The sequence below is a fragment of the Coregonus lavaretus genome (assembly GCF_964263955.1).
Source record: "Coregonus lavaretus genome assembly, chromosome: 3".
Classification (NCBI taxonomy): Eukaryota; Metazoa; Chordata; class Actinopteri; order Salmoniformes; family Salmonidae; genus Coregonus; species Coregonus lavaretus.
In genome coordinates this window covers 16,926,375-16,944,209 of record NC_139990.1, presented here as the reverse complement: position 1 = coordinate 16,944,209, position 17,835 = coordinate 16,926,375, and the positions used below count along the sequence as shown (strand labels likewise).

General features: G+C 42.5%; 1 protein-coding gene across 1 annotated transcript in view; it reads right to left on the bottom strand.

Moving 5' to 3' along the window:
* The window catches only part of trappc9 (trafficking protein particle complex subunit 9), a 321,620-nt gene that overhangs the window by 244,221 nt on the left and 59,564 nt on the right, over positions 1–17,835 (bottom strand). Inside the window, exons 14-15 of the mRNA XM_084158560.1 lie at positions 11,919–12,045; positions 10,900–11,032 (exon numbers count right to left, since the gene is read on the bottom strand). Coding sequence (XP_084014686.1) covers positions 10,900–11,032; positions 11,919–12,045 — 260 coding nt within the window. The remainder of the gene's footprint in view (positions 1–10,899; positions 11,033–11,918; positions 12,046–17,835) is intronic.

Genomic DNA, 17,835 nt, shown 5'->3' with positions numbered 1-17,835 from the left:
GGAAGAGAGGCTTATACAGATCTAGGATCTTAATTTGAGCCAGTTTGCTACAGAAGGAAAATAATGTGAATTATTATGTGGATTATAATTATTATAATTTATTTGTAGGGGTTGATACATTTTTTGTTAGGGCAAATCAAGTCTGACATTTGTAAGTGGAAATTACAAACTTTAGAAGCCTTTGTAAACCAAATATACCAAATATACCAAAAATAAAGTTAATTATCCATATCAAAAGTAGTTGTGCAAACAAACACCACATCCCAGTAGTACACCGTTATGAGGAAGTGATGTGCCAATCATACTTATTTTCAACCATAATTTACAAATAAATTAATTTAAAATCCTACAATGTGATTTTCTGGATTTTTTTTCCTCATTTTGTCTGTCATAGTTGACGTGTACCTATGATGAAAATTACAGGCCTCTCATCTTTTTAAGTGGGAGAACTTGCACAATTGGTGAACAAAATCCAGAAAATCACATTGTATGATTTTAAAGTAATTAATTTGCATTTTATTGCATGACATAAGTATTTGATACATCAGAAAAGCAGAACTTAATATTTGGTACAGAAACCTTTGTTTGCAATTACAGAGATCATAAGTTTCCTGTAGGTCTTGACCAGGCTTGCACACACTGCAGCAGGGATTTTGGCCCACTCCTCCATACAGACCTTCTCCAGATCCTTCAGGTTTCGGGGCTGTCGCTGGGCAATACGGACTTTCAGCTCCCTCCAAAGATTTTCTATTGGGTTCAGGTCTGGAGACTGGCTAGGCCACTCCAGGACCTTGAGATGCTTCTTACGGAGCCACTCCTTAGTTGCCCTGGCTGTGTGTTTTGGGTCGTTGTCATGCTGGAAGACCCAGCCACGACCCATCTTCAATGCTCTTACTGAGGGAAGGAGGTTGTTGGCCAAGATCTCGCGATACATGGCCCCATCCATCCTCCCCTCAATACGGTGCAGTCGTCCTGTCCCCTTTGCAGAAAAGCATCCCCAAAGAATGATGTTTCCACCTCCATGCTTCACGGTTGGGATGGTGTTCTTGGGGTTGTACTCATCCTTCTTCTTCCTCCAAACACGCAGAGTGGAGTTTAGACCAAAAAGCTCTATTTTTGTCTCATTAGACCACATGACCTTCTCCCATTCCTCCTCTGGATCATCCAGATGGTCATTGCCAAACTTCAGACGGGCCTGGACATGCGCTGGCTTGAGCAGGGGGACCTTGTGTGCGCTGCAGAATTTTAATCCATGACGGCGTAGTGTGTTACTAATGCTTTTTATTTGAGACTGTGGTCCCAGCTTTCTTCAGATCATTGACCAGGTCCTGCCGTGTAGTTCTGGGCTGATCCTTCACCTTCCTCATGATCATTGATGCCCCACAAGGTGAGATCATGCATGGAGCCCCAGACCGAGGGTGATTGACCGTCATCTTGAACTTCCATTTTTTTTTATAATTGCGCCAACAGTTGTTGCCTTCTCACCAAGCTGCTTGCCTATTGTCCTGTAGCCAATCCCAGGCTTGTGCAGGTCTACAATTTTATCCCTGATGTCCTTACACAGCTCTCTGGTCTTGGCCATTGTGGAGAGGTTGGAGTCTGTTTGATTGAGTGTGTGGACAGGTGTCTTTTATACAGGTAACGAGTTCAAACAGGTGCAGTTAATACAGGTAATGAGTGGAGAACAGGGGGGCTTCTTAAAGAAAAACTAACTGGTCTGTGAGAGCCGGAATTCTTAATGGTTGGTAGGTGATCAAATACTTATGTCATGCAATAAAATGCAAATTAATTACTTAAAAATCATACAATGTGATTTTCTTGAATTTTGTTTTAGATTCCATCTCTCACAGTTGAAGTGTACCTATGATAAAAAAATGACAGACCTCTACATGCTTTGTAAGTAGGAAAACCTGCAAATTTGGCAGTGTATCAAATACTTGTTCTCCCCACTGTATATACACACACATATACACACACTCATTAAAGTCTTTCTATATCTGTGCAGTAATGATTTATGTTAATTTAATTAAAAACATGAAGACTAAATGCTACTTCAGAAGGCTACTTCAAATCTAAGTATATTTTATAAGTCATTTCAAAGAGAGAAGAATCTACTCAATTGGTCATTAGGATCTAATATTCTGCACTTCCTGTCTGCTGCAAATTCTTTTTTTACAGGAAGCTGAAGTGGGTAATGTCCTGCAGGACCTTGTACAACATGTAATGAAAATCTACAGTGGGGAAAAAAAAGTATTTAGTCAGCCACCAATTGTGCAAGTTCTCCCACTTAAAAAGATGAGAGAGGCCCGTAATTTTCATCATAGGTACACATTAACTATGACAGACAAAATGAGGAAAAAAAATCCAGAAAATCACATTGTAGGATTTTTAATGAATTTATTTACAAATTATGGTGGAAAATAAGTATTTGGTCAATAACAAAAGTTTCTCAATACTTTGTTATATGCCCTTTGTTGGCAATGACACAGGTCAAACGTTTTCTGTAAGTCTTCACAAGGTTTTCACACACTGTTGCTGGTATTTTGGCCCATTCCTCCATGCAGATCTCCTCTAGAGCAGTGATGTTTTGGTGCTGTCGCTGGGCAACACGGACTTTCAACTCCTTCCAAAGATTTTCTATGGGGTTGAGATCTGGAGACTGGCTAGGCCACTCCAGGACCTTGAAATGCTTCTTACGAAGCCACTCCTTCATTGCCCGGGCGGTGTGTTTGGGATCATTGTCATGCTGAAAGACCCAGCCACGTTTCATCTTCAATGCCCTTGCTGATGGAAGGAGGTTTTCACTCAAAATCTCACGATACATGGCCCCATTCATTCTTTCCTTTACATTGATCAGTCGTCCTGGTCCCTTTGCAGAAAAACAGCACCAAAGCATGATGTTTCTACCCCCATGCTTCACAGTAGGTATGGTGTTCTTTGGATGCAACTCAGCATTCTTTGTCCTCCAAACACGACGAGTTGAGTTTTTAACAAAAAGTTATATTTTGGTTTCATCTGACCATATGACATTCTCCCAATCCTCTTCTGGATCATCCAAATGCACTCTAGCAAACTTCAGACGGGCCTGGACATGTACTGGCTTAAGCAGGGGGACACGTCTGGCACTGCAGGATTTGAGTCCCTGGCGGCGTAGTGTGTTACTGATGGTAGGCTTTGTTACTTTGGTCCCAGCTCTCTGCAGGTCATTCACTAGGTCCCCCCGTGTGGTTCTGGGATTTTTGCTCACTGTTCATGTGATCATTTTGACCCCACGGGGTGAGATCTTGCGTGGAGCCCCAGATCGAGGGAGATTATCAGTCTTCCATTTCCTAATAATTGCTCCCACAGTTGATTTCTTCAAACCAAGCTGCTTACCTATTGCAGATTCAGTCTTCCCAGCCTGGTGCAGGTCTACAATTTTGTTTCTGGTGTCCTTTGACAGCTCTTTGGTCTTGGCCATAGTGGAGTTTGGAGTGTGACTGTTTGAGGTTGTGGACAGGTGTCTTTTATACTGATAAGTTCAAACAGGTGCCATTAATACAGGTAACGAGTGGAGGACAGAGGAGCCTCTTAAAGAAGAAGTTACAGGTCTGTGAGAGCCAGAAATCTTGCTTGTTTGTAGGTGACCAAATACTTATTTTCCACCATAATTTGCAAATAAATTCCTTAAAAATCCTGCAATGTGATTTTCTGGATTTTTATTTCTCATTTTGTCTGTCATAGTTGACGTGTACCTATGATGAAAATTACAGGCCTCTCTCATCGCACAATTGGTGGCTGACTAAATACTTTTTTCCCCCACTGTATGTGATCAAGAAGGAGGGTGCCATGGCGAGTGATGGTCCAGAGGAGATAGGCATCGTCTTAGAGGGTGCACAAGTGATCACCGTTCTGGGCAGTGTTGCACAGGTTTATGCCATTCTTCTTGGCATGACATATGCTCTGAATTTCAGCTACCCCAAAAAGCTAAAGTACAGCATTCCAGAAACTGTTTGCGGTGCTGGACTGCTCAAAGTCAAGATGACAGCCCTCAAGAATAAATTACTGTCTTAAGCAGAATGACAGCCCAGAGGACAATTGTCATAGACTGAATGTCATGGTTACTTTGTCACACCTTCGTAGTTAAGCACTGAGGAGCCTCTGGAACTTTTATCTCCCTTCATTTGTTATAGGGCATAGAATCTGTGCTGGGAATAGCCTCTGCCTACCGACGGATGGTGACCGAGAGGCGGGGCTCGAGCACATTGCGATTTAAAAGGTTCACTGCCACAGTATTTAAGTTGTGTTTTGTATACAAATATAAAAAATATATGTTTTTAATTAAGGATATTATTGTAAAATGTCATGTCAAGTTTGTTCCCATACAGTTGACATTTCAATAAGTGTAACAATTTTTACCAACACTTTACCACATGTTTGGTTGTTATGACATCACAATGCTACCTGCATCACTGATAGTCTACCTACAAAGCCTTGTAGTTTATTTTGAACGGATTTCTATTGCGAACTTTTCAAAAAAAGACTCTAAACTAGACAATTTATGGTTTAAAAAACATATTACACAAGTAATATAGGTGGCATCCATCGGCAGTGTTTGTGAACAGAGAAATGTTACAGGAAGACACTAGTAAAAGTGTTTAGATTACATGATTTTTGGTGTCGTCATCTCTTATTATTTATTTTTTTGCCTTGTAGGCAACATTTTAGTTAGAAAAATATCACACAGTGCAAACACGAGCTATTTGAGCCTCCATGAGCCCCCAATTTTTGTAGTTATCCATGGTTACTATGAGAATATTTTGGTCCTCATGAAGTCTATGGAGTTGAAGCTCCATTCTATCTCTTCTAAGTAGATGGTTCTGCCCACATATATCCTATTATTGCTAGTGTTAATGTTCTAGTTCCTAATTCTAGGGTTTTGCCTATCTGCAGCAATCAGGACGTACCTGCAATGTTGATTGCAATTCTGTAATTTATCAACTAATAATTTGAGAATCATTGCTGCTGCTTTTGTACTGCTTTTGTTCTGTTTAATAAGAACTGTTTTACAAACCGTTGATGTTTAAATAAATGGTTTTCAAGGATTCCTGGTGTCCTGATACCTTTTCTCTTAAGTGATCTGATCGAGTAAATCCAAAAGTACAATTGTGAACCTTTCTGAGTTGGTCTAAATTAATATATAATGTAACAATGAGTATATAATAGGATCAATCATTCAGCTAAAATAACACAATGTCATGGATCTATTCGAGTTTAATCAACTTAATATCATCTTTTTATCATCTTTACTCAATTTATTTGACCACATCCAAACAACTTACTCAAGCTTATCTACTCATTCCAAGGTTTATCTTTATTTTTACTATTTTCTACATTGTATAATAATAGTGAAAACATAAAAACCATGAAACAACACATATGGAATCACGTACTAACAAATAAGTGTTAAACAAATCAAAATATATTTTACATTTTATATTCTTCAAAGTAGCCACCCTTTGCCTTGATGACAGATTTGCACACTTGGCATTCTCTCAACAGGTTTCACCTGGAATGCTTTTCCAACAGTCTTGAAGGACTTCCAACATATGCTGAGCACTTGTTGGCTGCTTTTCCTTCACTCTGTGGTACAACTCATCCCAAACCATCTCAATTGGGTTGAGGTCGGGTGATTGTGGAGGCCAGGTCATCTGATGCAGCACTCTATCACTCTCCTTCTTGGTAAAATAGCCCTTACACAGCCTGGAGGTGTGTTGGATCATTGTCCTGTTGAAAAAGAAATGATAGTCCCACTAAGCGCAAACCAGATGGGATGGCATATCGCTGCAGAATGCTGTGGTAGCCATGCTGGTAAAATGTGCCTTGAATTCTAAATAATCACAGTGTCACCAGCAAAGCATATTTCCACTGGTCTAATGTCCATTGCTCGTGTTTCTTGGCCCCAGCAAGTCTCTTCTTCTTATTGGTGTCCTTTAGTAGTGGTTTCTTTGCAGCAATTCGACCATGAAGGCCTGATTCATGCAGTCTCCTCTGAACAGTTGATGTTGAGATGTGTCTGTTACTTGAACTCTGGGAAGCATTTATTTGGGCTGCAATTTCTGAGGCTGGTAACTCTAATGAACTTATCCTCTGCAGCAGAGGTAACTCTGGGTCTTCCTTTCCTGTGGCGGTCCTCATGAGAGCCAGTTTCATCATAGCGCTTGATGGTTTTTGCGACTGCACTTGAAGAAACGTTCAAAGTTCTTGACATTTTCCGGATTGACTGACCTTCAAGTCTTAAAGTAATGATGGACTGTCGTTTCTCTTTGCTCTTTTGAGCTATTCTTGCCATAATATGGACATGGTCTTCTACCAAATAGGGCAATCTTCTGTATACCACTACTACCTTGTCACAACACAACTGATTAGCTCAAACGCATTAAGGAAAGAAATTCCACAAATTAACAAGGCAGAAATGTTTATTGAAATGCATTCCAGGTGACTACCTCATGAAGCTGGTTGAGAGAATGCCAAGAGTGTGCAAAGCTGTCATCAAGGCAAAGGGTGGCTACTTTGGACAATCTCAAATATAAAATATATTTTGATTTTCTTAACACTTTTTTGGTTACTACATGATTCCATATGTGTTATTTCATAGTTTTGATGTATCCACTATTATTCTACAATGTAGAGAATAGTAAAAATAAAGAAAAACCCTGGAATGAGTAGGTGTGTCCAAACTTTGGACTGGTGCTGTATATCTACTCAATAATATTCTGTGTAATTTTGTTGCCCATAATATTTGAGTAGATTCAACAAATCATCTTTTACAGTGTAGTGTGTCTAGACACACTGCTCCACAGGAGGTCAGGGACTTTCACTCTATGTCTTGATATTGGCCACTGCACGCAAATCTACACACACACGATGCTATCTTGAGCACGAGCGCTAGCAGGCACACTAAAATAAAGAAACACACATTCACGGCCCTGGCCATTGGGAAAGAGAACCAGAAGTGAACGAAAATGAGATGCCAAAGAAAAGGAGGACGAAGAGAGAGAAAAATTGTTTGATTACAGCAAAAGATTACAACTGGGACGAGCACAACAAGGTCTTATTCTGAACAAGGTACAATGAGGTACTGAGGGAAGCTGAGTGGTCAAATCATAGAGGACCAAGACGGGTGGTGATTTGAACAAAGAGGTCCATTTAGTCCCTGCCATGTAAATTATTACTTCAAATTGAATAAAAACAAAAATCTAGAGAATTGGATTTCAATTGTCCACTTTGTGCATGTGCTATTACTGAAGCTGACTGACTCTGTTGGGTACTGGAATCAATACAACAGCCAGTCTCAGAATTATGTCTGTATTGTATTGTTATTGTCCAGCAGCAATCGACTAGGCTGAAGGGAAAGCATATCTATCCAACTATCTTTCTCCCTAATAAGATACAGAACCTGTAATTATCAATGTATAAATAATGACTTAGGTTCTTAGTAACCTAATTTCTACCAGCATGTTAAATGTGCAACCAGAGGAAAAAAAACTCTAGACCACCTTTACTCCACACACAGAGACGCATACAAAGCTCTCCCTCGCCCTCCATTTGGCAAATCTGACCATAACTCTATCCTCCTGATTCCTGCTTATAAGCAAAAACTAAAGCAGGAAGCACCAGTGACTCGGTTAATAAAAAAGTGGTCAGATGACGCTGATGCTAAGCTACAGGACTGTTTTGCTAGCACAGACTGGAACATGTTCCGGGATTCTTCAGACAGCATTGAGGAGTACACCACATCAGTCACTGGCTTCATCAATAAGTGCATCGATGATGTCGTCCCCACAGTGACCGTACGTACATACCCCAACCAGAAGCCATGGATTACAGGAAACATCTGCACTGAGCTAAAGGGTAGAGCTGCCGCTTTCAAGGAACGGGACTCTAACCCGGACGCTTAAAAGAAATCCCGCTATGACCTCTGACGAACCATCAAACAGGCAAAGAGTCAATACAGGACTAAGATTGAATCGTACTACACTGGCTCCGACGCTCGTCGGATGTGGCAGGGCTTGAAAACTATTACAGACTACAAAGGGAAGCACAGCCGCGAGCTGCCCAGTGACACAAGCCTACCAGACGAGCTAAACCACTTCTATGCTCGCTTCGAGGCAAGCAACACTGAAGCATGCATGAGAGCACCAGCTGTTCCGGATGACTATGTGATCACGCTCTCCGTAGCCGATGTGAGTAAGACTTTTAAGCAGGTCAACATTCACAAGGCCGCAGGGCCAGACGGATTACCAGGACGTGTACTCGGAGCATGTGCTGACCAACTGGCAAGTGTCTTCACTGACATTTTCAACATGTCCCTGACTGAGTCTGTAATACCAACATGTTTCAAGCAGACCACCATAGTCCCCGTGCCCAAGGACTCTAAGATAACCTGCCTAAATGACTACCGACCCGTAGCACTGACGTCTGTAGCCATGAAGTGCTTTGAAAGGCTGGTCATGGCTCACATCAACAGCATTATCCCAGAAACCCTAGACCCACTCCAATTTGCATACCGCCCCAACAGATCCACAGATGATGCAATCTCTATTGCACTCCACACTGCCCTTTCCCACCTGGACAAGAGGAACACCTACGTGAGAATGCTATTCATTGACTACAGCTCAGCATTCAACACCATAGTGCCCTCTAAGCTCATCACTAAGCTAAGGATCCTGGGACTAAACACCTCCCTCTGCAACTGGATCCTGGACTTCCTGACGGGCCGCCCCCAGGTGGTAAGGGTAGGTGAAAACACATCTGCCACACTGATCCTCAACACGGGGGCCCCTCAGGGGTGCGTGCTCAGTCCCCTCCTGTACTCTCTGTTCACCCATGACTGCATGGCCAGGCACGACTCCAACACCATCATTAAGTTTGCCGACAACACAACAGTGGTAGGCCTGATCGCCGACAACGATGAGACAGCCTATAGGGAGGAGGTCAGAGACCTGGCCGTGTGGTGCCAGGACAACAACCTCTCCCTCAACGTGACCAAGACAAAGGAGATGATTGTGGACTACAGGAAAAAAAAGAGGACTGAGCACGCCCCCATTCTCATCGACGGGGCTGTAGTGGAACAGGTTGAGAGCTTCAAGTTCCTTGGTGTCCACATCACCAACGAACTATCATGGTCCAAACACACCAAGACAGTCGTGAAGAGGGCACGACAAAGCCTATTCCCCCTCAGGAGACTGAAAAGATTTGGCATGGGTCCTCAGATCCTCAAAAAATTCTACAGCTGCACCATCGAGAGCATCCTGACTGGTTGCATCACCGCCTGGTATGGCAACTGCTTGGCCTCCGACCGCAAGGCACTACAGAGGGTAGTGCGTACGGCCCAGTACATCACTGGGGCCAAGCTTCCTGCCATCCAGGACCTCTATGCCAGGCGGTGTCAGAGGAAGGCCCTCAAAATTGTCAAAGACTCCAGCCACCCTAGTCATAGACTGTTCTCTCTGCTACCGCACGGCAAGCGGTACCGGAGTGCCAAGTCTAGGTCCAAAAGACTTCTCAACAGCTTCTACCCCCAAGCCATAAGACTCCTGAACAGCTAATCATGGCTACCTAGACTATTTGCACTGCCCCCCCACCCCATCCTTTTTACGCTGCTGCTACTCTGTTAATTATTTATGCATAGTCACTTTAACTCTACCCACATGTACATATTACCTCAACTACCTCAACTAGCCGGTGCCCCCGCACATTGACTCTGCAACGGTACCCCCCTGTATATATAGCCTCCCTACTGTTACTTTATTTTACTTCTGCTCTTTTTTTTCCTCAACACTTTTTTTGTTGTTGTTTTATTTTTACTTTTTTTTGTTAAAAATAAATGCACTGTTGGTTAAGGGCTGTAAGTAAGCATTTCACTGTAATGTCTGCACCTGTTGTATTCGGCGCATGTGACCAATAACATTTGATTTGATTTGATTTGATTCGATTATCCTCTGAGGCATGATTTAAAAGTAGCCGGAAGAAACAAGAAATCCAGATATGACTGACCTGAGAGACGACTGCTTAAATGACGACTCTGCCTTGCAGACAAGAGCCCGTAAAGACAAGAGCCTGTCTAGGGACTGGGGCTGTGAATTAGCACTAACTAAAAGTATCAAGACGCGGTTGGGAGCTGGTCGTGTTTTTGGTCCAGAAACCCCACTACTTCTCATTAATTGTAAAGTGGCTATGACTAAGCATTCTGACTACCTACTGTTCCCTACCTGGCTGCGCAATCATCCCTAGAACACAACATCTCAGAGTTGGAGTAAAGTGGAGAATTACACAAGCAAAGGAGCAGTGCATTATTTAGTCATTTTAAGGTTGAACCCATGAAAATTGAGGTGAGATTTCCGACTGTTAAAGTGATTGGTAGTAACAAGCAGTGGTGTGGAGTGATTGGTTTGATGACTGGCAATAACAGGAGCAGAACAGGAACAGGAAAAAGGAAAAACTGCTAGATTCTAGCTCCAGGACAGAGGTCACTACACTGTGGTTCGCATAGGCTATAGTACATCATCTCTGTGTGTGACCTGGCATTAATAGGAGGACTGACTTATAGCCATTTCTGATGACACAGCAGCTTTAAAACATAGAACAAAGGACTCTGTGGGTTTGGTTTAATGAGGCAGGACAAGCGGGTATAAGGTAAAGGTTATGGGGACATTTGAGGACTCACATAGACTCACAATGTTATACTTGATCAGTTATCAATGACTTGATGATTCATTGACCTGATGAATCAGGTGTTTTAGCGCTGGACTGGAACAAAGGGATGCACTTCTGGTCCCCAGAACCAGGAATAAGAAAAGCTGCTCTAATGTGTACTGTGTGGACAGGGTGTATGGGGTAGGGGTTAGGGCGCCTCACCGTGGTAGAGAGGTGCTGAGCTGGAGACGGGGTAATGATGGAATGACCTCCACCATACAGCCACTGGTCCTCACACTGGGTAGACCTTCCAGGAGACAGTCACTGGTCACACCAAACACTGACGTGTGGTAGCCTACAGACAGACACACACAGAGACAGAGAGACAGAGAGAGAGCGAGGGCGAGGTAAAAGTCAGTGCCCTCAAAAACCAAGGACTAACAAGCACTCCAATAACCTTTCTCCATTCTACAAAGGGTACCATTGAGAACATACTTCTAAAGGATTTCTATACAATCATCTTCTGTTCAGAAGAATAAGGGTCTAACTTATTCATCTACGGTAATATAAATTGGAGAAATAGAGCTATGAGTCTTGGTTTGGTTTAGAGTTGGGACTCACGCTGTGGCATCACAAAGGTTTACAAGACAATCGGTCACACTGTCATCCACCCTCCTCTATTAACCACACACACCCTATTAACCCCCACCCCATCCTCTGGAGAAAGATAATCAAGCCACTTGTCTTAACCATTGCGACAACATTACAGGCAATTACTGTCGTGTAAGATTAAGACTAAATGACTATGTAGATCATAGTATTTAAAGCTATACTAATATCCCACGCTACTGAGGTTAACAGAGATGTGATTAACCGGCATGTCGCTTGTCCTCGTTTAACGCGTTTTAAAATGGAGGTCAGAGAATATGGGGACAACGCCCTGTCTGTCTGTCTGTTGTCTGTCTGTTGTCTGTCTGTCTGTCGTCTGCCTTTCGCCTGTCGATCGCCACGGCACACATCGCAATGTTTTTACATTTTAGTGGAAAATCTGCACATGATGACCACAAATTACTGCTAATGTAATCAAAGGAATGGTTATTAACAGGCTATTTTCGTATTTCGTAAAATTACATTTTCAGGGAGGAAGCTATTTCCATTTCAATGACGATCGTTCCTGTGTAAGGAGTGTTCATTTTTATTGATTGTCACACATTGGAAGGGTAAAGTTGTGCTGGACTCACCGTTGACGGTGATGTTGCCTGCGGTGCGTGGGACCCCCACCAGGGTGACGGGGTAGAGCCCAGACTCAGCAGGCAGGGACAGGGCAGCAGGCAGGGCCTCAAACTCCACACCCGACGTCAGCAAACCCTGGACAGGACAGAGGACAACAGATCAGTCAGAGGAATTACGCTTTAAAATCAGGTTACTTTTGGGCATAATTCATAACAAAACTAATAGTGACCGCACTCAAAAGTGCATAAATTATTTATCTTAATGAGATACAATGCAGTTGTACATTAAAATTCATGTTATCAGTGGAGCTTCATTAAAATGACTTGATGCTATGTTATCAAAGAGTGTCAAATGATGGGTTATACTTCAAAATGTGGCCCTATTTATTAAACACAAATGGAGACTTTGAGCATGCGGCAACGGTTCAATGAGGACAGCAGGAAATCTAAGTCACTCTGAACTAAAATGATGATATTATTGTAGCGCACAGAAACCTGTCAAAGTCACGTAGTCAAAACTGACTTGATAAAAGTAAACTTTGCTTTTCAACAAAATCAAGTGGATTTCATTAATCAGATTCCACTGTTCTAATGTGACATGAGAGAGAAACCCCATAATTGTCCCAGTGCTGTGGTGGGTGGCAGTTGTTTCCACTGTTCCCTGCAATGTTCCCATCAGAAATGCAGAAGAAGGAAAGGAGAGGAGAAGATGAAGCAACTTTAGAGTACTGAAACCCAGCCACACAGTAGTTTCCAGTGATCCCTGTAATCAATCATCCTAATCTAATCTCGCCCTGATATCCTAAAGCAGTGTTTCCCAACACCTGTCCTCCAGTACCCACACATTACACATTTTCCTTGTAGCCCTAGACAAGCACACCTGATTCTACTTGTCAACTAATCATCAAGCCACTGACAAGTTGAATGTCTAGGGCTACATCAAAAATGTGTACTGTTGGGGGTACTGGAGGAATGGAGTTGTGAAACACTGTTAAAGGATAGGAGAGGAAAACCCTTTGGATTATTGAAACCCACCCTCCCAGTGAGCTGGTGGGAGGGAGGTTGTCTCAGGTCCCAGTACCACAGTGCTGCGGTGGGATGTAGGGTGGGTGGGAGTAGTTTCCAGTGTCTCCTGTAATCCATCATCCTAATCTAGCCCTGATATCCTGGAGATGAGATCAGCCCCAGCAGGCACCGCCATCTCCCACTGAGAAAATTGCTCTCATTCTCACCATGAGAAAGAGAAGAGGAAACTACAAACACACATATACACGCACACACAAAAGGAAACTGTAAATGGAAGGCTGTCTGCTCTGCTGGAGGAGAGAGGAAGGGAGATTGGAGTCCTACACAGTCACACACAAGTGGAGTTGGGGAGGTTCAACTCGACTATCTCTGACAGAGGAATATGCTAGTTTAACATCTTTATCAGTTAAACTGTAGTATTCTACCATTGCCAGACCTCAAAGTCTACAATGAGAGAAAGGAAATAAATCAAGGATCTGAATATGCTGACTTGGGTTCTCAACCCAGACAACCGGGTGACTTTGAATATGTGTAATCTGTAATTTATGATGTCCTATATAAAACTAAGCACCTTGGCCAGTGTATATAGAGCCATTGCTTCTACTCTATTTACACAAACTTGTGGTCAAATTCACATCACATCTAGTCTCGGGTCATTAGGCTGGCTCCCCAACATCATGGAGGAGACCATCAATCCCTTTTATCAAATTGCATACGCTACCTCACTGGGGAGGTTGGGGTGTGTGTCTACAGTCACAAAGAGCCTCTGTGGTGGCGTGATAGTGATTTATAAAGTCATTCCTCTTGCTACTTTACCGAGAGAATAAAGATTACACCCCTGTACTGGATAAGAAATATCAAAGTTAACCTATTGGAAATAACTCATTTGCATCCATCCTTGAAAAGGTTAATTAGCCCGGCTCGCTATTGCTAACAATGTGGAGATGGATGATGGATGGATTATTTCCGATAGTTTCATTACCTTCGCCATTACTATGCAGTGATTAATACTGGAATGTGATGACACCAGCAGTATATTGATTCATCAATTGCAGAGTAAAAAAACAAATCTAGTAAATAATATTAACAGACAGACACCAATGAGCCAGGTCTGAGAGGGACAAAGTCCCTTCATAATCATTTACAGTAACCTTTCCTTCAGAATGTTTGTCTAGAGACCCCAATCTAGAGCTAGACAGAGAAGACATTGGCTAGTTTGAGCAGCAGCCTCCCAAATATGGATGATTCATTCTAGTTTCTCATTTTGCACAATAAATGATCTACATCCTTCTTAATTGTTTGAATCTTCCATCCATGAACACTACATTTGAAATGAATTACAGTACTTCACAAGAAATCTAACAATATAGATACACACTATATATACAAAAGTATGTGGACACCCCTTCAAATAAGTGGATTAGGCTATTTCAGCCACACCCATTGCTGACAGGTGTATAAAATCGAGCACACAGTCATGCAATCTCCATAGACAAACATTGGGGGTAGAATGGCCTTACTGAAGAGCTCAGAGACTGTCACGCCCTGGCTCTGGGGACTCTAGTATGTTGAGCCAGGGTGTGAGTTTTCATTTGTTTTTCGTTCTAGTTTTGTAGTTCTATGTTGGCCAGTGTGGTTCTCAATCAGAGGCAACGTGTATCAGCTGTTGCTTGTTGTCTCTGATTGGGAACAAAACTTAAGCAGCCAGTTTTCCCACAGTGTTTGTGGGATCTTGTTCCTGTGTAGGTTTGTGTTTTGCACCTTTGGACATCACGTATCGATTTGTTGTTTTTGTTCGTGTAATCATTATTTAATAAATATGTTCACCTTCCACGCTGCGCCTTGGTCCTCTGTATCCGACGATCGTGACAGAGACTTTCAACATTGCACCGTCATAGGGTGCCACCTTTCCAACAAGTCAGTTCGTCAAATTTTTGCCCTGCTAAAGCTGCCTCGGTCAACTGTAAGTCCTGTTATGGTGAAGTGGAAACGTCTAGGAGCAACAACTGCTCAGCCACGAAGTGGCATGCCATACAAGCTCATAGAACGGGACCACCGAGTGCTGAAGCACCTAAAAATCATTTGTCCTCGGTTGCAACACTCACTACCGAGTTCCAAACTGCCTCTGGAAGCAACGTCAGCACAATAACTGTTTGTATCGAGAACCATGGTTTTCCATGGCCGAGCAGCCACACACAAGCCTAAGATCACCATGGCAATGCCAATAGTCGGCTGGAGTGGTGTAAAGCTCGCCGCCATTGGACTCTGGAGCAGTGGAAATGCGTTCTCTAGAGTGATGAATCATGCTTCACCATCTGGCAGTCAGACGGACAAATCTGAGTTTGGCGGATGCAAGGAGAACGTTACCTGCCCCAATGCAAAGTGGCAACTATAAAGTTTGGTGGAGGAGGGTCTGTGGCCGTTTTTCATGGTTCGGGCTAGGCCCCTTAGTTCCAGTGAAGGGAAATCTTAATGCTACAGCATACAATGACATTCTAGATGATGATGTGCTTCCAACTTTTTGGCAAGAGTTGAAGTCGGAGGTTTACATACACTTAGGTTGGAGTCATTAAAACTCGTTTTTCAACCACTCCACAATATTCTTGTTAACAAACTGTCGTTTTGGCAAGTCGGTTAGGACATCTACTTTGTGCATGACACAAGTAATTTTTCCAACAATTGTTTACAGACAGATTATTTCACTTATAATTCACTGTATCACAATTCCAGTGGGTCAGAAGTTTACATTCACTAAGTTGACTGTGCCATTAAACAGCTTGGAAAATTTCAGAAAATGACGTCATGGCTTTAGAAGCTTCTGATAGGCTAATTGACATCATTTGAGTCAATTGGAGGTGTACCTGTGGTTGTATTTCAAGGCCTACCTTCAAACTCAGTGCCTTTTTGCTTGACATCATGGGAAAATTAAAAAAAATCAGCCAAGACCTCAGAAACAAAATTGTAGACCTCCACAAGTCTGGTTTATCCTTGGGAGCAATTTTCAAACGCCTGAAGGTACCATGTTCATCTGTAAAAACAATAGTACGCAAGTATAAACACCATGGGACAACGCAGCCGTCATACCGCTCAGGAAGGAGAGAAGTTCTGTCTCCTAGAGATGAACATACTTTGGTGCGAAAAGTGCAAATAAATCCCAGAACAACAGCAAAGGACCTTGTGAAGATCCTGGAGGAAACAGGTACAAAACTATCTATTTCCACAGTAAAACGAGTCCTATATCGACATAACCTGAAAGGCCGCTCAGAAAGGAAGAAGCCACTGCTCCAAAACCGCCATAAAAAAGCCAGACTACGGTTAGCAACTGCACATGGGGACAAAGATCGTACTTTTTGGAGAAATGTCCTCTGGTCTGATGAAACAAAAATAGAACTGTTTGGCCATAATGACCATCGTTATGTTTGGAGGAAAAAGGGGGAATACTTGCAAGCCCAAGAACACCATCCCAACCGTGAAGCACAGGGGTGGCAGCATCATGCTGTGGGGGTGCTTTGCTGCAGGAGGGACTGGTGCACTTCACAAAATAGATGGCATCATGAGGAAGGAAAATTATGTGGATATATTGAAGTAACATCTCAAGACATCAGTCAGGAAGTTAAAGCTTGGTCGCAGATGGGTCTTCCAAATGGACAAATCTTCCAAAGTTGTGGCAAAATGGCTTAAGGACAACAAAGTCAAGGTATTGGAGTGGCCATCACAAAGCCCTGACCTCAATCCTATAGAACATTTGTGGGCAGAACTGAAAAAGCGTGTGCGAGCAAGGAGGCCTACAAACCTGACTCTGTCAGGAGGAATGGGCCAAAATTCACCCAACTTACTGTGGGAAGCTTGTGGAAGGCTACCCGAAACGTTTGACCCAAGTTAAACAATTTAAAGGCAATGCTACTAAATACTAATTGAGTGCATGTAAACTTCTGACCCACTGGGAATGTGATGAAAGAAATAAAAGCTTAAATAAATCATTCCCTCTACTATTATTCTGACATTTAACATTCTTAAAATAAAGTGGTGATCCTAACTGACCTAAGACAGGGAATTTTTACTAGGATTACATTTCAGGAATTGTGAAAAACTGAGTTTAAATGTATTTGGCTAAGGTATATGTAAACTTCCGACTTCAACTGTACATACACACTACCAGTCAAAAGTTGACACACCTACTCATTCAAGGGTTTTTCTTTATTTTTACAGGTTTTTACATTGTAGAATAATAGTGAAGATATCAAAACTATGAAAAAACACATATACAGTGGGGAGAACAAGTATTTGATACACTGCCGAGGTCTGTAATTTTTATCATAGGTACACTTCAACTGTGAGAGACAGAATCTAAAACAAAAATCCAGAAAATCACATTGTATGATTTTAAGTAATTAATTTGCATTTAATTGCATGACATAAGTATTTGATACATCAGAAAAGCAGAACTTAATATTTGGTACAGAAACCTTTGTTTGCAATTACAGAGATCATATGTTTCATGTAGGTCTTGACCAGGTTTGCACACACTGCAGCAGGGATTTTAGCCCACTCCTCCATACAGACCTTCTCCAGATCCTTCAGGTTTCGGGGCTGTTGCTGGGCAATATGGATTTTCAGCTCCCTCCAAAGATTTTCTATTGGGTTCAGGTCTGGAGACTGGCTAGGCCACTCCAGGACCTTGAGATGCTTCTTACGGAGCCACTCCTTAGTTGCCCTGGCTGTGTGTTTCGGGTCGTTGTCATGCTGGAAGACCCAGCCACAACCCATCTTCAATGCTCTTACTGAGGGAAGGAGGTTGTTGGCCAAGATATCGCGATACATGGCCCCATCCATCCTCCCCTCAATACGGTGCAGTCCCCTTTGCAGAAAAGCATCCCCAAAGAATGATGTTTCCACCTCC